The sequence below is a fragment of the Falco biarmicus genome, chromosome 2 (assembly GCF_023638135.1).
Source record: "Falco biarmicus isolate bFalBia1 chromosome 2, bFalBia1.pri, whole genome shotgun sequence".
NCBI classification, from domain to species: Eukaryota; Metazoa; Chordata; class Aves; order Falconiformes; family Falconidae; genus Falco; species Falco biarmicus.
In genome coordinates this window covers 69,137,678-69,158,609 of record NC_079289.1, presented here as the reverse complement: position 1 = coordinate 69,158,609, position 20,932 = coordinate 69,137,678, and the positions used below count along the sequence as shown (strand labels likewise).

General features: G+C 43.0%; 1 protein-coding gene across 9 annotated transcripts in view; it reads left to right on the top strand.

Moving 5' to 3' along the window:
- MAP4K4 (mitogen-activated protein kinase kinase kinase kinase 4) overlaps window positions 1-18,656 on the top strand; it is a 170,894-nt gene extending 152,238 nt beyond the window's left edge. For all 9 annotated transcript variants that reach the window (XM_056327272.1, XM_056327267.1, XM_056327271.1 and 6 more), the window contains 7 exons: window positions 1,825-1,968; window positions 7,243-7,377; window positions 10,297-10,397; window positions 11,150-11,299; window positions 12,112-12,271; window positions 14,503-14,642; window positions 15,397-18,656. In XM_056327272.1, the coding sequence (XP_056183247.1) occupies window positions 1,825-1,968; window positions 7,243-7,377; window positions 10,297-10,397; window positions 11,150-11,299; window positions 12,112-12,271; window positions 14,503-14,642; window positions 15,397-15,480 (914 nt within the window). In that variant the 3' untranslated portion in view covers window positions 15,481-18,656. The remainder of the gene's footprint in view (window positions 1-1,824; window positions 1,969-7,242; window positions 7,378-10,296; window positions 10,398-11,149; window positions 11,300-12,111; window positions 12,272-14,502; window positions 14,643-15,396) is intronic.
- Window positions 18,657-20,932: the final 2,276 nt, after the last annotated feature.

Below are 20,932 nucleotides of genomic sequence, written 5' to 3'. Positions count from 1 at the left end.
AGCCCTGACTCAGTCCGCCGTGCCTTGTTCTCCCTGCCTTCTTCTGCCACTTCCCACTTTGAGGGTATCTCCCAGTATGGGAGATGGGTCAGTGTCTAATGTGTAATGCGCCTGGAGGTTGTGGGATGGGATCCAGCGGGTGCAGACCAGTGTGGGGGATGCAGAAGCAGGAGGAGGGCAGAAAGGGGACGGAGGGAGGTATCATCAGCTGAAGGAGAGCGTGGGAAGGTGGCAGGCCCTCTTCCAAGACATGCTGTGTGCCTGGTGGCATCTGTGGTCTTTCCTGCCTGGAGGAGGCAGAGGAGTATTGGAGCAGCAAGTCTGAGCAAAGAGACGTGATGGTTTCTGGGGAGTGCTGTGACCTCTGAAGTTTCCTTACTGAAAAGACGAGAGAGGAAAATTGGAGATACGCAGTGTGGTGTCCGACCTTTCCATGTGCTACGTCTGTTTTTCTCACCCAGCCAGAAGTTTTTCAGACTGCTGCAGCACCAGCAGCTGAGGCCCCTTCCCCATCATTACCTCCTCCTGGCTGCCGCTCTGCTCCCCTCTAACATTCTGCCCCTTTGGGAGACACCTTGTGTCCCGTGGGTCCGGGTGACTGTGCCCTCCCTTTTGGAAACCACTCCCATGCCTGGTAGCCAGGACGGTGTTTAGGTAGCGTTCCTCATCCTTGTGAGCAATGCCCTTTTTTGATACTGTGAGAAGGGATGCCGCTGCTAGAGATGCAGACTGCACCGAGTTACAGACTCCTGTGCTCTGAGCCCACGTGCTACGCTAGAGAAGGTTCATCCATTGGCACCAGTAAAGTTATATCTGGGCGTTAATTGTCTGACTAGGGATTAAGGCCATTAAGCAGTATCATTGTGATCATCTTGTGTGCATTTTGCTTTTCTTACTTCATTATTTTATTATGCTTAAGAATGACAAGTTTTATGTTGGGATCGCAACCTAGAAGTCTAATAAAGGGAGTCATGCATTTGGTTTGATTTCCATTCCCTGCACTGTATCTGACCTGTCTCTGCACAGTTTGTGTTTCCTGGAGTGAAACACTGTTGCAAATAAATAGTTACAAAATAACTATTAGTGATAATACATTAATAGATTTTTAAAACCTAGTCTAATATATTTAAAAAAGTAAAAAAGTATTTGATTTTAAATACTGAGGTTTGTGGGCTCTTGGAAAGTGTTCCAGTGGATGTTTGGACCTTTGTGTAAAGAAACTGGCCTACTGACTTTTCTTGTCTGTATTTGCTTCGTCTTTAGGAGAAATCTGTGGATACACAAGATTACTGTAATTCCTCTGGTTTTACCATTCAGATGGAAAAGATAGTAGGGGAAGCTGAGGACCAACCCTGTGCCGATCCTTTTACAGGAGGGCTGTACCACAATCTGTTTCTCCCAGTGGAGACCAAGCCCCTACCACTGTTTTTTTTGCAATGTTCTTGTCAAGAGCATCCTTATAAGAACCCTCTTACCAACAGCTAATAATCTTCCGAATATATAAGCTTGGGTACCACTTTGTGCCTCACCTCTCCTCCAACATTAGCATGCCTTTCTGTTTAGGAATTGGTGCTCTAGAAAACTCTCCATGGTCTACCAGTCTGTCACTCCCCTGAGCACTGCAACTGGTTGTCAGTAGTCACGGTGGGCAGGTAATTTAGGAAGCCTCTACATCATGAGATCTTTTAGGCTGCAGGCAGCTGAGACCCAACCAGCAGTGTTTAGACCTGCTTGAAACAAGACAGTTGCTATATCAAGCATCAGTTTATCAGAATGTGTGGAAAATCTGCTTGCTAACTTGATCTTTGGTTTTGTTTTTTGTAGGAGTGAACTTGTTAGTGGGAACAGAAAGTGGTCTGATGCTGCTAGACAGAAGTGGTCAGGGGAAGGTTTATCCACTCATCAATCGAAGAAGATTCCAGCAGATGGATGTACTTGAAGGGCTGAATGTCTTGGTGACAATTTCTGGTAAAGTTAACTGTTCATCATGATTTTTTCTGCCATCTGGCATGGCATGGCAGAAAGGTTTTCTTGGCAGCCTGTGTGTTGGGGGGGGGGGGGGGGGGGGCGGGGAAAGTCTTGACTTCACTGAAGTCAGTGGGTTTTCCATCATTTCATCTGAGTCTACAGTTTGTTAATTTAAGTGAATCATTTTCCACACAATACTTTGTGCCTGCTTGCCCCCTGTCCTTCCTTGTGTGGGAATGCTGCACCGGTTACCGGTTTAAGGGAAATGTCTGGCTTTGTTTGTTGGGTCAGTGTTTGGGAGCTGTAAATTAATGCTTTGTGAAGTTTGTAAAAATGGCATTCTTTCCCTCTGTCGTGATTACTTTCAGCCTGGCCTCTTTCTAACCAAAACATGATTTGCTTTTTAGGTTTAAAGACATCTTTTGTGTTAAAATCTGTAGAACGGGAAACACTCTTGCAAGTAGGAAAATAAGAGTGATGTGCACTGAGTGTGTGTGTGTTTGTGAGAGGGGACTGCAATGTGTACATATTGTGGACATTACCAGTGTGAGAAAGCAGATTGGTGCCGGTTTTGGGTGCAACTGCAGATGGCAGAGCAATGGGAGATGAAGGGTGGTGGTGATTGTTGTTTATTTTGTGTGCGCTGATGAAAAAGGTGTTTTATGAAGCTTGAGGTTCCAGACTCTGTGGCTCCAGAGAGTTACTGTATAAGGGCATCCTGCTGTTAAGCAACTTGACGTGGCGCACTGTTGATCTTTCTTCACAAGTTATCGTTCATCCATTCACCTTCCTTTTGGTTTGTTTGTGAAATCAGCCTTTGCTATACTGCTCATGTGTGACAGAGAGAGGATGTTAAATGAGGTTTCTCACAGTGGCCCCTGTGATGTTGTTCAGAGCCACCCAGAATTTTCTTGAGGCTCCAGAACTGCTCTGACTCCACTGGCTCTCCCAAAACTTGTGCAAAAGGACACACGCTTAGACAATTGAATGCAATTTCATGTAAGCTGTTTGAAAAGCACCTTTTGGTAGAATTTATTCTGTAGTAGACCTTGTAAACAAAAATATTGTATAATCCGACTTGCATAAAATCTGTTGTTTTGAAGCATCTCTACACAGACAACAGGCATCTGTGATTCAATCTTGTGTGTAATTGTTTTAGGTTTATTTACGTTTGCGTCAGTCAAGATCTGAGTACCCTGACACATCCGTTTTCTTTGTTTCCTTCAAAACTATTGCTTCCTCCGTGGAGACACACTACATTAACCCTTAAGAGATCAGCTGATTTTTGTCTAGTTTATACCTTCATCTCTGTCTCATCTCCTCCATTTTATGGAGTACAAGGCAGGAAAGAGGCATCCCTGCCCACTGAGAGGCAGGGCTGGGGGAGCATACTCAGCGAAACCATGATGTCGTTATGCCGGGGCTCCTCCTTATATTCCTCTTGGCTTCTGCACTGCAGTTCTCAATTTAAGCTACACTCGTGATGGACTTTCTTTAGTGTCTTTTTATTTGCAGTGAGTTGCTCTACCTCTCCAGGCAAACAAGGAATGCTGAAATAAGGTAGTCTTTCTACAAATGGTCTGTTTTGGCATATTGGTTATGGAGTTGCCTCTGAGCTTCATCCCAGGACTGCTGCCACTTTGCTGGGTTGACTCCCTACAGTGCACTTGGCTGTATGCTCCCTTGACTTTTTCAGGAAGTGATGTGCTGACGGTAGTGAGGATTGAAAGGTGTCACCACGTTGTGCCAAGAAATTGCAGTGCATTAGGATTTCGAGGGGATTGACACTTAGAATTGCTTTTGGTACGCACTCTTGAGTCTCAAAACCTGAAATCAGTTCTTTCCCCAATTTATATCTAAAATACAAACCTTTTTGACAACAAAGCTTTTGATACTGAGATACTGAGCTGCTGGTACAAGAAAGCTTTGCAGGTCAAAACAGAATAGCACGTTGGTTCTTCGGTTCATACTGTTGGGAGGCAAAACCAGTTTTGGCTGCTCACGTAATTGAGTGCTGAGAGTTGTTAAAATGCTGGAGGAGAGAGCAGCAACGTGCATACAGAACATGCTCCACTTGTGGCTCCCTGAGGGTTTTGCCAGCCCAACTGGCTGATGGTGGCACTTGAGAAGGTAAGAAGGGGTGACAGAGTAGAAGAACTGGTTGGAATCTGCCTGCTTAATAATTAAAACCCACAGCAACAGTAAAACCAAAAACTCAATACAGGAAGAGGGACTTTACATTTGAAACTATGCGTGTGGGAGAATCAGAGCCAGGAGTTATCCAAGTCACTGACTGATCAGTTCCTTTGATGACTGGAGCAGGGTTTTCTTTCTTATTTCAAGACCATAACAATTAGACTGAAAAAACCCCAACCAACACCCCACCCAGATTTTTGAGACCTGTTTAAATTGACTGGTAGAGATTTAGAAGCAGAAAGATCTCATCCCCCCACTCCCAATATGAACATTAAGAGCAGCATGACTTGTTGAAATACACACGTAGCCGTTTATATAACTAACCAGCCCTGCTCTTTTCATGTCAGGCTGCTGAAAAGCAGAGGAATTTCCTGTCTTGTGACTTTCCTTGTGGTCTAGACACTAAAACACAATGGAAACACACTTGAGATATCTCTCTGTTGTTGTTTTGAAAAATGTTTCTGGCTGGAGAGAAATACCCTGGTATACATCATGTGAAAAAAAAAAAAAAAAAAAAGCCACGTGCTGGGAAATTCCCATGTGTACTGCTCATCCTGAGTCTTCAAGTTTGACTAAGCAACCAGGGAAGATAAAGCCATGAAAACAGCTGAGACAGAAGTTGTCTCCCAGTGGGCAGGGTCTTGTGATGGTTTTTAAAACATTCAGTGCTTGTACTGACCTTGAGCCCTCTGAGCTCTTCCTTGTCCAGAACTGCAGTGCCTTCTGGTTTGGACTATATTCCCTGTTCTTCAGTGTTTCGAAAACATGCCTTGTGGTTATTGTTTTCAGTAATTTCATGGGAGGACCTTTCCTTTGTCAGATGTGGGACTTCTGAAAATATTGTTTCTTGCTCTAGTTCCTTTTCCAAATTTTTAGAAAGCTACGGGAGTGGTGGGGTTTTATCCTTTTATGAAACATGGCTTCATAAATATGAAGTCAGGCAATAAATCAGAGTGCTCATTTACTGCCAAATCTGCTGTCACATTTGTGATGTGGATAAAGAAAGGGTGGTGCAATGTTACTTCACATTTCATTTCGTGCCATCAGAGCAGAGGGGCTTTTAAAATCAAACAGCAGGTCCAGTGTTTGAAAATGGGTCTCCAATTCCACTTCAAACCTAAGCTCAGTTAACAAATTTTTGACTTTGAAACTGCCTCTTTTCCTCCTGCCCTTCTCCATCCAAGTAATCATAAAAAGTTCTTTTGGACCATGCATCTTTGTAATAGAACAGTCTGTGGCTCTGGATTCCATGGAGCAGTCTATTTGCAAGCTGTGGTTCCCCGTGTGCTGCCCCAACCGCTGCAGCTGTTTTTCCCGAGGATCTTTTCTGTGCAGGGATCCCCTGCCATCAGGGTAAAGGCTCTGTGCTGGCTCCAGGACCCCAGTGTGGAGCTGGCTCCACACAGCAGGATGGTCTCGATGCTTGGGCTTCATGTCCTGCTGCAGCGAGTACCCCCTGATACTGTACACCCATCCCTGTCCCTGAAATGAGCAACCGGCTGCGAATTGATCCATCAGTAGGCATCGTGTGAAAACTTTAAATACAAATTGAAGACATCAGCTAAACTCTATAGCTGGATCTGGCTGGCAGGCTGCCAGCTGGGTCATCCTGACAGGTCGTGGCTTTCTGCTGTGTAGACCTGCGCTGTATCACTTGGCCAGCCCAGCACTGACCGCAGTACAGGTCAGCTATCTTCCTCTGAGCTCCAGGGGCCACGAAACATTGTCCATAGTCACATGGCTGCCTCATTGCGGCTGGTGAAGCACCAGCATGGAGCTGTTCCACTGACACGATGAGTCCCTGAGAACATCTCCTGTTTCCTTTCCTTGCACAGAGACTTAGTTGGGCCTTATTAATGGCTCCTAGTGAAAGCAGGGGTGATCTCTCTTCCTTGCCTCCAGCTGTATCTGTGGGACTGTAATGGCTTAAGGCAGCAAAGCAGCTGGGGAGGGAGGATGCAAGCTTTGACTATGTGTGTTTAGGGCCACTTTTTGGCTAGTTCAGCAAATGCTTCATAGGCCGTTAGTTTTAAGGAATCGCTGATAAATTTTATCTTGAACCTGGCTCTGCATTCGAAGAGGCCTTCTCATTGAGAGTGAAGAGCTTGAGCTGTATTTTGATGACCATGGCAGATGCATTGTCAGTTGAAGATAGGGCAGTCTGAGCAAGTAGATTCTCTCACCTGTGGAGAAGAAACACCTCTTGCAGCTTCTGTGTGCAGCTTCTTAAGCATTGCACCCCTTGCAGCACAAGGGAAGGGCTGCTGACAAAGCAGTTGTCAGCTTTTGGCAAGCAGATGAAGTTTGCATGGACCATGTGAAATTCTCTCACTGCAATTAGAGTTATTGAACGTTTTTCCTTACAACAGAACTGGTGTAAAGAGTTTCAGTAGTGAAATTGTTTAGTGCTATTGTTTGGTGTGGTTTTCCACCAGGGGAATAATGAACAATCTTAATAAAACTTGACCAGTTTGTGTCTCTGTGGATGATATAAGAGGTGGAAACATCCTGGTCACTACCTGGGAAGGATTTGTAAAATACATTTCATCACCATATTCTTCCTCACTTTAGCTTCCTCCATTCAAACTAGTTTTACTCTCTTCTGATAGCTGTATAGATAATTTCAGGCCTCAAATTCCATCCTGCTGCTCTCCTACAGTTTTGTGTGAAAAGACCTGTTCTGACTCAGCTATATATGTATATATATTTAATCTCAGTGCATGACTGTCTGGTGCTTTTGTTGTGGGAGTATAACCCTTTTCTAATAAAGGTTGTTTGCATCCTAAGAACCAGACAATCAAAGAGCTGTTCCCTTGCGTTCATCATTTTATGTTCATGTGGTATTACCGTGTCTCTCTGTCATTGATTATCAGGAAAGTGTGTGTTTGGGTGGAGTCTGGAGTAAAGCTATTGTGGATGTAAAAACTGGGGGGAGATGAGATCTCTGTGGTTGTAGCAGCAGTTTCCCTTTCATTGTTACATAGGTTTGCTCTGCAGGGCTTTCTGTTTGCTTGGGCAGGGTTTTTTGCACTTAACCTTCCTATGGAGATAAACCATTATTTTTCATTTTGTGGCCAGGTAAGAAGAACAAGTTGCGAGTTTACTATTTGTCCTGGTTAAGGAATAAAATCCTTCACAACGACCCTGAAGTAGAAAAGAAACAGGGCTGGACGACAGTGGGTGACTTGGAAGGCTGTGTGCACTACAAAGTTGGTGAGTAGTGAGTACAGTAATGAAATCGTCGGGATAAAAGCTGGCTGAGAAAGGGAACTGCAGTGCTTGTAGCTGCTAGGTTTAAGGTCCGGTTTTATTTCTAGCTGTCTTCCCTATCCCTCGGGGAGAACTTTTCCAGCAAAGCATCAGAATAGAGGGCAAGTTACTGGATTAAGCTGAAGATGGGAGAGGTTTTGCAGTGGAATGCTGGGCTGTGAACTGAAGCAGGTGCAGATCCCCGTCTGTCTTCTTCCCGTAGTGGATGCAGCTTCCAGGAGAGTGCTAATATGGACAGTGAGGGCTGGTAAAGTTTCGCCACCTCTGTTAGACCCTTTGGGTAACAGAGGGACTGTTGTCAACCAGCAGCTGTTCTCTTCACCAACAGGTTTCCCTGATCTTTTACTATGATGAAGTCACATGTCTTTAATGTAAATTTTAAAGACTGGCGCGGGGCGGGGGAAAGGAAAAAAAGAAAGAGAGTGGGAGGAAAAAGCAAGGCCAGCTAGTGCACGAGCTTTGGGGAGGCGTCTGGGAACAGAAGCATATGTTTAACTTCAAGATGATTCATTGATTCCCCTTAGCTTACAAAATTTCCTAATGCCGTCTCAGACGCACTGCAGTACAGTTATGGGATGAAGTGTGTTTTCATTAGGCAGGTGCCTTCTGAGTGGTTTTAAGTGATTTAAATGGATTTGCTGTAGGAACTTCCACCAGAAGTAGTGGAAGGAAGCATGTAGCATTTGCAGTCAGCAGGGTATGCAGTGAGCCTGCTGCCCTGCAGGTGGGGATGTGAACCGAGAGCTCTGTCTCCTGCTTCGGTTTCATGAGGCATCTTAATGGGCACTGGATGTTGCCTTTGATTTGGTTTTCTCCTAAGAGCCAGTTCAGTTCCTTTCCAGCTGTGTCAGTCAGTGTGGAGCAGCAGCAATTGGGCTGAGCTCAGTCTCCTCCTGTCATGCCTGTGCTCTCAGAAAAACCTGCTAGTGGGGCGTAATCAATAATGATGGCATTAAGTGACTGCTGAACCAGAAGCTTGACCCTGAAAACAATTAATAATGTACTTCTCTGGTATCATACCCCAGGGTGTCAGCAGCATAATGAAGTGGCCTGGTAACAATACATTAACAGCTATTCAAAGGAGGATTTCCAGCAGGGAAGCATCTGAAACAAAGAGCATTCTATTCCAGATGAAGAGGGGTTTGTTATCCTGGGCTGCAGCCTGGCACTGAACTTCCCTCTGAGCCATAGATGTACAGTAGACTTCTTCAGGTAGTGAGAGGCCTCTTTGACAGCTGCGCTTCAGTTCCCAAGAAGGATGAACTCTGCCAATAGCTGGGCTTGCAGTCTGGAGGCTGCCACCGAGGCAGCTGGCACCGATCACTTCCTTGTCTCTGATGCAACAGGGGTCTCAGATGTCAGGGTGAAGTGGTATTTATGGATCTTGGTTGCTTCAGGCAACTTTTGGCTCCTCTGAAGAATAAATTGCTCTTTTGAAACTTAAGATTTGGGTGAATTCCCAGATAGCATCCAGAGCAAAGAAAGAGGTTTGTCAGAGATTCTTTTTCACAGATAAGGTGGTTTTGTTCAACACCCTCCTCTTCCCTGAGAAAAAATTCCAAGAAGTCTTGTAAGCTAGACAAGACTGAACAAAAGCTCTGTTTTTTAGTCAGTACAGCTGTGGAGGTTGAGACTTTTTTTCGTCTGTTGAAAAAGTGTAAAGTCCTTTAACACTTAGAATTCAGTAGTCTTGCTTTCCTGCAGAGTAAAAAGAGAGCAAGTAGTAGCTTTGTCTCCCTGCTGCCTACCAAGAGACAGCAACTGCAGGCTTGTACAGTAGTAAGGCATCTAAAAGACATTAGAATAGTATTTATTAAAGGAAGCGTTCATCTCAGAAGCCAGAGATTTTCACTTCTGCTTTGTTTCAAAGTCAGTTATGGTTGGGACGAAGGTGCATAGAATTACTCATTTTTTTGGAAAAGTGTCATATTCCCCTAAAATGTGGAGTAAAGAGATTGCAGAAACCTCCAGAGGTTTCTCAGTGTCAGTGTCATCTAAATAATGCTAAGATTTTTTTCTCTCACTAAAAAGAGTGCTGGAAACATGTTAACAAACCTCAGTATTTGGAAGTCCCCATGATCTGTTCCTTCCCTAATCCAGATGGCAGCTGGTAATGCAGATCCTGCAACACTTCTGGAATGGCCATTTCTAGATTTTATCAGTCCCCAGTTGAGAACAGTAGTAGTGAACAGGGCTTTCTCATGGTTAATTGAGCTAGCTGTTTGAATGTGGCAGCAGAGATATATTCGAGCATTTGTGGATCAGATTATGTTATGACACCTTATTTCTTATAAATTCTGTGGACTTGGTTTTTTTCAAATGAGTTATCTCAGACTTTAGGGACAAAGGCAAGTGCTCAGCTTTCAAACTTGCCTGTTTTCTTTTGAAATGCACTTCTTTCTTAAGTTTTTATCAGTTCCTTCTTTTCTTTTCCTTTCCTCTGGGGAATTTTGCCAATAGCTCAAAATACACTGCCAGTGCTGTGACTGGAACTGCCAACACACTCTGCCCACAGTCATAGCCTTCTTTTATTGGAAATGTCCCTGTCTGAAAACTGATTTTCTTTTCTTGATGAGTAAGCACTGTCTAATGTGGAAAAAAATAAGTGTAAATATATGTGTACCGACTAGGTAATTTGAAACATGGTGACAGGTTCAGTTACTGATAAAAGTAATGATTTTTTTGGCTTAAATGTGTCAAAATACTTAACTACATAGAATTAACAATCCTAAAATGCAGTGTTACTAAAAACCTCCCAATGTATGTAAATATGGAGAGATATTGTCATCATCTGCTTTCCTGAAGTAATTGGAATGACTTTGGAATGACTGCTGAATTCTTTTTTGTTTTGTTTGATTTCAGTAAAATACGAGAGAATCAAGTTCTTGGTAATTGCATTGAAGAGTTCTGTGGAAGTCTATGCATGGGCACCAAAGCCATACCATAAATTTATGGCCTTTAAGGTAACAGTATATTTCAACTATACATAGGATTTTCTCACAGCCAGTTGCAGTTACCCCTTTTACAAAAATGTACTGACATTCTTTCATGGCCATATTACAAGTTCTTTGGTAAATCTCCATTAACTTCGTATTGTATTTTAATTTAGGAATGTTTGTAGCTCTAAAAGGCAATACACTTAAAGTTCTAAATTGTAACTGAGCATAAACTAATAATCAGAATTGCACAATATCACAACTGTCTGTTTCATCTCTATAAATAAAACATGAGACAGAGAGACATGAACTGAGTCTAAACATCTTCATCTGAGCAGAGTAAGTCCTTAAGTGATACTCAGCATTGGTTGGGGTTTTTTTTGAACATGGCAAGAATGAAGTTAGCTGGCTTGGTATAATTACCAGACTGATTTACAGGCAATCAGTTACTGTTGGTTGTGCAGATTGTTTTTTATTAAGAACTCTCTTCCCCAAAGTTCAGGGCAATTTGACACTAGTGTTTACTTCAAACCAACTTCAGACCAACTGAAGTAAACCCCACAGAAAATAGCTTACAATATTATATGATTGAAATGCAACAGGTTGCAGAGTAATCTGTCCTTTTCCATGAGACATGTGTTAGCCTAACTGGTCTGGTGGATGGGGGCCAGAGGGATGTGGGAGGAATAAACCGATAATATGTGCATTAAAGCTTGTTTCTAGGAAACCCACTGTGGTTCTAAGCAGTAAAGTAAATCTCACTGATGGTTGTCTCACAGTCGTTTGGAGAATTGGTACATAAGCCATTGCTGGTGGATCTAACCGTAGAAGAGGGTCAGAGACTAAAAGTGATCTATGGCTCCTGCGCTGGCTTCCATGCTGTTGATGTGGATTCAGGATCGGTCTATGATATTTATCTACCAACACATGTAAGAGCTACTGCTGGGGTCCGTTTTTTTTCTTTCTTTCTGGTCCACCCCCATTCCCCTGCCCCTTTTCTTCCTCAGGTGACCATCATGTCACACTGTCCCTGTGGGTCACTGCCAGATGCTGGCAGCAGTAAACTGGGTGGGGGGATCTGAGCAGATGCTACCACCTGCGTGTAGGGGCTTGTGCCTCCCTGTCAGTCCTCTCCTTGTGGTCAGTATGTCTACACAGTTGGGAGCTGCCCACTTAGATCTGATGTGGGCCAACTTAACTGTTTCAGGGGTAGCAGCTAAGTGGCTGAGTGCATTACAATGCCGGGCAGAGGCTGTAAGGTGGTGGTACAAATAACACAATAGCCCACTGATGAGAGGGTTGGCAAAAGCCAGATGGCCTTAGCTACCAAGGTTTCCTGTTGTTCGTTGTACGCAGAGGTGTCAGATGGGGCTGCAGTGTGTGATACCCCTCCCCAAGCACTATTCACTACAGTGCAGAGGTCTGAGGTTTGCATCTGGGCTGCTTGCCTCAGGATGCCCTCTCTGCCCATGGAAAGAAATGGGCACTTCTACAGAGAAGTTAATCTTTCCCATTTTTAGATGTCTGCCTTAAGATGAGAGGATTTTTGCCCCAAGGGTTTACAGGTCTTTGTTGTCACTGTGTAAGGTGTCTAGCTCAGGGGGAGCAGAGCTAACGCTTCTGAAATGAGTGAATCCCCTATCTGCTGTCAGCCAAAATCAAAAATCGCCCAGCCCTTTCTCCCATCACAGGCTCTTTGGCATTAAAACAAAAGGCTTCCTCTTCTGTTCTGTCCCCATAGATCCAGAGCAGTATCCAACCTCATGCAATCATCATTCTCCCAAACACTGATGGGATGGAGCTGCTGGTCTGCTACGAGGATGAAGGAGTTTATGTCAACACTTATGGAAGGATAACCAAGGATGTGGTTCTGCAGTGGGGAGAAATGCCAACTTCAGTTGGTAAGTGCCCCTGGCAAATCATGTATGATGTGCTGTTAGGGAGCGTGAGTGTGTGCACATGAGCAGAAGGAAGGTGCATCGGGTTTGACTTCAGATTCAGAAGCAATGATGCTGTAGTATTCCTGGAAAACAGTGCAAACTGGGGAGTAATCATATGGATCTGTTTTGTGCTGAGTTTTTAAGAACAGTGTGCCAACAAGCAGGTTGTGGAGTTCAGGAATGAAAAACTCACTGGGGCTTCTGTAAACTACTGCAGAATTTTTGCTAGAGAGCCACAAAGTTAGAATCATAGAGTATCTTAAATTGGAAGGGACCCATAAGGATCAAGTCCAACCCCCTGCTCCTTGCCTAAGCCTTACTAAAAAAAATTGCAGTCTTTATACATGGTAAAAAGTCTAAAAACATGAGTGAAGTCCACCGTGATGGTTCAAATCCAAATGGCATATAAAAGAAACAAAGAATTGTTTGGGAAGAGTTGTGGGAACTGTTCAGTATAAAGCCATGTAAGGTGGCAGATGGGTAAGATATCATCATGGGTAATTCTATACAGATAACAGTCTGTATATCTGATCTGATGTGTGTACTTTAATTCCCCTGCAGATTGCTCATCTATCCTAGCGTCATAATGCTCCCACATCTCTCCAGCTCAAAATAAGGTAGTTTCAAGAGTGGGAGCAATGGGTGTGGTAAAATGGGCCCAGATTTGTTACGGACACAAGTACACATCAGGATCCCTCTTACTGCCCGTGCTGCTGTATTTCAGTGCTGAGTGTAGCATGGGCTGTGGTCACACCTGCCTTTTGTTGGGCAAGCACATTGCATTTTACATGCTTTGGAATGGGTGCACATATTGAGAGATGACCGCTGGTAGCTCTTCAAGGAACACGAACAGTAATGGAAGAGGAAATTTAAAGAGGCTTTATGCAAAACATTTTCACTCCTGTGGTGATTAACTCTCAACCAGATCTAAAAGCAAGCAGAATTTATCAGCTAGCAAATTGCAGAGCCTTTGGGGACTGGAATGCCTGTGAAGTAAATGGCACTGAGGCAGCTGACACCACCTGAATACCTCATCTCACAATTTTTAGAAGCTATTTGTCCCAGTTACCACTAGTGACATATTTAAAAATAAAATAATTTCCAGTATAATGTTATATATACAATGTTACAGGTGTACAATATACTGTAGTAGATTATTTGATTTGATATCACTGAAAATTAATACGAAAAAAATATATAAAAAGGAAGTACTGCAAAATTAAATATTTTTTATTTTTGCTTGCTAAGAGCTATTGTTCTTTTATTTTTTCTTTTAAGTATGTATGAAAATCAGAGGCAACAGCTTATTCTTCATTAAGCTCCCATATGTTATTTTTGGCAGCATTCCTAAGACTATCCATCAAATTGCTTTTTGAATATACCTTTTCATAATGCTGATGACTTCCCCTTTATTTGAATTTTGTACTGCTCTCAAGAACAGATTGTTTTCCTCATGCTACTACTAATCTGTTTTCCCCCAGTGACACTCTAGGGAAAAATGCTTGATTTTTCCTTTATTTGTGCACAAAGGAAAGCAGTATAATAAATAACAGTATTTCCGCTCGGAGAGCTTAATATGAACCTCTTCTGAGATATACAGAATGCTTTTCAGATCAATTGGCTTTCTCAAGGAGATCAGTTTTTTGAAGTATCACTCCTATTAAAGCAGGCTAGCTCATTTTTTTCCTAGTTTCCCCTTTCTGTCTCCTCTTTCTCTGTTTTTGCTGACAAACTCCTTCAAGGGGGAGAAATAATGCCATAGACACAGAGCTGGTGCTGGGGACATACTAGAGCGGATGGGTTTAGTCTGTTTAAACCTTGGATTCTGCTTTCTCCTTGTCAACACCTAACTAGCCTGTCTGCCAAACTTGGGAGAAAAAGTCTCTAAAAACTCAATGTTCCTTCCCTTTAATTGAAGGTTGTAAATTTCCCTTTGTGTCCTGAATGCTCAGGGAAGTAGTATATAACATCGAAGACCCATGGGGAAATGTAAAAGAAAAAAAAAAAATAATATTTTTAGGCATCATGAAGGTGCTGAAGACAGAAATAGCACTCTGAACGTGTAAGTTAGCATACGCACATGCAGGTAATTTTTAACTAGGGTGTGTGAGTATATTCCTCTGCTTCTTCAGTTCCTCCATGTTGCCCTCTACCTGTCCTAATGGGCTGTTTGCTGTGTTTTCTTTCCAAAGCGTACATCCGATCCAACCAGATTATGGGCTGGGGAGAAAAAGCTATTGAAATACGATCAGTGGAAACTGGACACTTGGACGGTGTGTTCATGCACAAAAGGGCACAAAGACTTAAGTTCTTATGTGAACGCAATGACAAGGTATAATTCTATCCCCCACCCCCAGTTTGTTGCTAAGGTGATAAACATGTACTTTAACTGGGCGCTCGGGTTGGGTTGACCCTGACCAGCAGCCAAACGCCCACCCAGCCTCTCGCTCACTCCTCTTTCCCATGGGGTGGGGAGAAAACAGAAGGAAGGTGAAAAGACTCATAGATCAGGATAAATACAGTTTAGTAAGCACAGCAAAAGCTGCATATGCAAGCCAGGCAAAATAAGGAGTTAATTCACAACCTCCCATTGGCAGGCAGATGTCCAGCCGCTTCCCAGGAAGCAGTGCTTCAGCACATGTAATGCTTGCTTGGGAAGACAAATGTCATCGCCCCAGTGTCCCCCCTGTCCTCTCCCTTCCCCTAAGCTTTTATTGCTGAGCATGATTGTATATGTTGTGGGACATCCCTTTGGTCAGTTTGGGTCAGCTGTCCCAGCATTGTCTCCTCACGGCCTTTTGCACATCCCCAGGCCACTGGCCTTTGAGGGGTGAGGGGGCTGGAGAGAAAGCCTTGGTGCTGGGCAAGCGTGGTTTAGCAGTAGCCAAAACACTGGTGTGTTAACAACGCTGTTCAGCCACAAATGCAAAGCCCAACACCATATGGGCTACTGTGAAGAACATCAACTCCACCCCCGCCAGACCCAGCACAGCACTGCAATTGCACTGTAAAATCAGGGACAGTGAAGGCAACTTAGAGCCGCTGCTGTCCTACCTGTTGAATTTACCAGTCTCTTTTCTTTGCAGGTTTTCTTTGCCTCCGTACGGTCAGGTGGAAGCAGTCAAGTCTATTTCATGACCCTTGGCAGGACTTCTCTTCTGAGCTGGTAGAAGTGGTGGGCTTTGGCGAGGAATTGCTGACATCCAGAGTCTGAGATCTTCATAACTTGGAATTATTTTCAACTGGAGTACAGACCTGCACTAATGCAGCACTCTGTGTAAATGTGTGTGCAGGCATCACTGGTGTTAGGTTTCTTTTTGTTTTTCAACCGAGGCTGCGATGCAGCTGGTGCTGTAAAGATATTGCCATCAGGTGCTACAATGTCTTTGAGATTTGGGATCATGCTAGAAAGCTACAGGTCGTCTTTTCCCTTCAGCTCCAGGATTCCTAGGCTTTGAAGGACTCTGTGTGTTAGTGTTAAAACAGAGGGGGGTGGGGAAAAAGGAAGAAAAAAGGACAGACTTACCATGAACATGCTGTTGAGTAGACAGGAGGCAGGCAAGAGAAGGTGAGAAGTGGTGTAGAGAGTTAGACTGGCTGAAACAGAGGGCAGATCTAGTCTAGTAATGTTAACGATGTATTTAATTGACATTTCTTTTTTGTAATGTGAGAATATGTGGACAAAGAGGAAGGTGCAGGTTTTAAGAAGTTAATATTTATAAAATGTGAAAGACACAGTGACTAGGATAACTTCTTCTTGGGGACAGGGAGGGTGGGAAGGGGCTGGGGGTGGAATTCTTGGGTTTTTTTTGTTTCTGCCGTTTTATTTTGGCCTGGCCAATAACTTTAGTCATTTTCTGTGTACCAGGTATTGCCTGAAACATGTGCAGATAAAAAAAAGGAAAAAAAAAAAAAAAAAAAAAAAAAGAAAAAAGGAAAAAATTTTCATTTTCTATAATGATTCTGTGTTAGGCCAGAACTTGGTTATGTCACAGTATTAGCACTGCCTCAGTTAAAGGTTTAATTTTTGTTTAAACCTAGAAGTGCAACAACAGTTTTACCACAGTCTGCACTCGCAGAACTAAAAAAAAAAAAGAAAAAAAAAAAAAAAGAAAAAAAAAGAGAGAAATAAAATCCAAACTACATATGTTTATTTTTTGTGCCTACCTCATTGTTTTTAATGCATAAAATAAAAGAGGTGGTTTAGTTTATACATTTTTAGATGAAAACCATTAATGTCTAATTTAATCTTAATACCAAAACTACCAGATTGAAAGGTTTCCGACTGTTATTGCATAGCATGTTTCAGCAGGAGGAGAGAGTGGTCCGTTGGGGCAATAGTGGTAGCGGTATGGCAGTGAGACACTGATTAATGTAATTTGCTTACAAAATTTGGTGAAGCAAGCATTTTTTTAAACCAGTTTCATCCTTAATAGAAGTCTGAATTTAGCCTAAAACCAGAGGTTTCACTCTTTTAACACGTGGGCTTAGTAACAGGCAGGTAAAAATAACTAGGCTAGTTCTATAAACTGTTAAATGATGTAGGAAACATTTTGGGGCGGTGATGTTTTTCTTTTTTAAGAATGCAATGCACTAAAAACTCTTTTAAGAATGTAGTTAATACTGCTTATTCATAAAAACAGCGTATACCTGTGTTTAGATGTAAGATCCCAGCTCTGGCTTTTTTTCTTTCTTTTTTTTTAAAAGTCAGTTTTATTTTATGAATAAGTTCTGACATTTGTAATAAATGTCTTAAGAGTAATAATTTGTTAAATGGCTACATGTTCATTACTTGAGAAACCTTGAGTGTATAATAATCTGTTGGTGTTGTAATAATGCACAGTGTCACAATTCAGCCATTTTCCTTTTTGTTTTCACTACTTTTTATTTTTTTTTTAATTCCTTCAGTGGGGTACTTTGTTGACAGCTGCCTTAAGCTGTTCATTCAGTGAACAGGCTCTCAGTGTTTCATGGGCTTTGTCTTCTGCTGCGGTTAACTTTCCTTCATGGCATGACAGGTAGGGCTTTTTAAACACGTAGTCTTCAACTCAGTCAAACCGATGGCTCAAGCGACTGGTCACACAATCAATTAAGAGCCAAGAGCGCCAGGCGTGCAAAGCTCAGACTCGACAGACCCTTCTTTTGGTGTCAAATCTGACTGCTGTAAATCCTTCAATCCCAATCAGCGTTGCTGCTGAAGACTCTCCTTCAAACATCGTAGACAGTTGAAAAGCGAGCGGTAAATGCGTACCGCCAGCGCATGCGTGTGCACACAACACCCCCCGCCCCCCGCCCCCCAAAAGAGTCAAAACTCAAGAAAGCCTTACATTTGCTGGCGGAGGAATACTTAAAACTATTTTTTTTTTTTTTTAATTATTTGTATGACTTTTGGATAGCGTTGAAGGTGAAGGATGTGTTCTTTTCAGGCCCAGTGTGGTCAGCCAGAAGAACGATCAACCTTTTGTACTATATTGAACTAAAGAGGACTCGGAAACGCGATGTGCTGGTAGATGTGGGTGTAATCACACAGCTGCCCTGTAGTGTAGTTTGCTGAAGCCGATTCGATCGAATGTCAGTCTGCGTGATTTGAATCTTCCAACGCTATGTGGTCAAAAATTAATCTAGTCCTTGAAAGCTGATGCTATTCACCTAGAGGAAGATGCTCCAGTACTGTAGGGATGCCCAGGTCACGGATACGTGCTGTTGAAGTTTTGAGGCTCCGGGGGAGGGGAATCTCCTTCCTTCGGTGGGGCTGCCCGCCTGGCAGCTGCTGCCTCCACAGAAGTGCCAACATGGCAAGGTAAAAACAGTATTACGAAACCACTACGTATACCAACATAAAACTCTTCAAACAGTGCTTTTGTAAGCAAAGAAGAAAAGAAAAGCTCCTAGGTTTAGTTTTAAGCTTTAATAAGTAATAATTTTCTGTATCTTTAAGTCAAAGTAACCCTAACTTGTATGACTGCAGTGTTTTTATTTTTTATCTTATGCACATGTTATGTTGGAGAAAATGTTTACAAAAATGGTTTTGTTACACTAATGTGCATCACATATTTATGGTTTATTTGAAAGTGATTTTTGTGGGTTTTTTAGTTTTTCATAGTAGTAGTAGTAGTACACTTTTTGTGATTTATAACCCCAAACTCTGCTGATTATAAAGATGCTAAACAATAATACAAAATGACAAACTGCATTAAAATTACTAATCGTAGAGCTGCAAAGCAGACTGGTGACAAGTAAAACACTCAGCCTTTTTTTTGCAGTGCTATCTAACTTGTCTTCTGTGTATTATGGAAATTACTGTTTTTTCCCCGTTTTTCCTTAAATAAAGTCAAATTGACACCTATTGTATGTGGAAAGTATTTTCAGTATCTGCTGGCTGCAGAAATCAAGCTGCATGTTGCCTAGTTGCATGTATCAGAAGAACAAAAGCCTTATTGTCAAATCTCATAATTTTAGAGACTTTGACAATAAATGTGGGCTTTTGAGGGCTTTTTTGTTGTTGTTTTTTTTCTTTTTCTAAAGCCCTACCTCCTGGTGCAGTTGCTCTTGAGAATTACCATTTTCCTTTTAAAGAAAAAAAGCTAAAAGCTTAGAAAAATTAGCAAGCATCCAGTAGTTCAGAAAGAAGAAGTCGCACAAAGGAGAGCCTGTGTGTGCTGTGAACGTGCCCTCCCACCACACCGCTTTCAAGGCACGTGATTTTTCCGAGCTGGTGTTACTTATTGCTGAGAGAGTGCAATGAATGAGAGTCCTGAGACAGATTTTCACACGGTGTAAAAGCACGGCTCCAAAAACCTCGAGCTTTCTGTGTCATAAACTGTGAGTACTGAGCAGGTTTGGTGCAAAGCCACTGTTTGTGCCCCCGGGGTTCTTGTTGGCCTTTGCCTGTGTTTTTCCACCATGAGCTATGTTTTCTGTTTTCTGAAGTGGAGATAAGCAGTAGACGTTTCCTTCCGACTAGGCTGGTCTCTGTGAGAGGAGGAGGAAGTCTGTGTTCCTGGGCTCCTGCCTTTCCTCACATTTTCATCTGCAGGAGGCATGTGATGTGGTGTAAGCTGAAAAACGTTTCAGGGTTTCGCTTGCTTCATACGGACAAAAGTATCCGAAAGCTGCGAGCGCCATAGCTTTTCTGTTTCTGTAAGTGTGGATACTGACCGAGTTTAAAAAACCAGCAGGACCGGCCAGCTGCTGGGCAGCCTCCCATCGGCTCCACTCCAGTTGCTGCTCCAGAGCTGCTGGTTTTCTTCAGTCATTCCTGACCTGTTGAAGACTTCCTTCAGTTAAACATACCAAACATAGTCAAGCACCTTAGCTAGTGGTGAAGACAGATACGAGCTGTTGCTCGTTACAGTATGCAGTAAGTAACTGAGAGCAGCACCCCCAGGCGTGAGCGTCACAGTGGGCACTTGGCAGAGGCAACAGAGAACATGCAAAACCTTCACGCTCCTGTGAAGAAAGACACAATTGCAGTGATGCACAGGAAGAAGGAAATCCAAAAAATGAGAGCATTGGAAACTGAGCAGCAGACCTCATTCCTCTATGGGACTTGTGTAGGCAGCAGTGGTGAGAGAGTCCCACGTTTTTACCTTGTCAGGGGAGGAGGGATGTACATGGGACAGAAGAGAACAAAGAGTGCAGCAGAAGAACATACACGTCTTCAAAATTAACAACTGCAGTAGTCAAACCAGAGAAAGAAATGATCCAACATCAAAATGAGCATTTGAAACAATTTTTTTTTACAAAGCTTTTAAATACGAAAGCTTAATATAATGACAAGTGCAGGACACTTATCCATGAGATTAAAATTAAAAACCTGCATATTAGAAAAGAGACAAGAGCCAGCCCTTTTCGGGGATTGCTTTGCTGAAAGACACATGCTAGAGCATTAGGATTGTATAGGACTACATATGAAAGGGGTAAAGTCTAGTTCTGTGAGCTGCCACCTTTTGTGCAGAGAGCTTGTAATTCTTCTGCTTGTACCTGTATCATGGGCTGGGATGAGAGCTTTAATATTGCTAAAAAGATACCGAGGCTGTTGGAGAAACAACTTCAAACGCAGGGAGAGAGCCTGTGGTGGAGAGAGGACTCGGCACTGTGCATTCAACACGGGACTGCTGTACCAAAATGGTCCAAGGCAACAAATTTGCTAATAGTAATGCAAATACTGTTATTTATGCTAATAGCTATAGCAATGCATTTCCACCTCAGTGTCCAGTGCCCTCTTACCCACCAGCATCTTGGCCCAAAACTGTTTCTTCTTCCAACATCACTGAAGAAAACGTCAGCACTGAGCTGTGCCATGTTGTTTGCGCAGTGTTCTGTGAGCACTTGTCTTGGCTGGCCTGGTTTATGTGCTGGTGGCTCTTACTTTGCCCTTAAATCCCAAGTGGTTCGGCAGGGAAGCAATCTTGGGAACTTCACTGTGAGAAAACTTCTTTTGCTATATGAGGGATGTGCTTTATGGACAGGAGTTCAGCTGTACCCGAGGGGTGTCCCTTGCTTACTGGTCTATTTTGGTGCATGTAAGGGATGCAAATTCAAAGAGCCGTGTGCACCCAGCAGCTGTAAAAACGTTGGCTGCAGCTCTCTTCCAGTATGTGCAAATCCACTGCTGAGCTC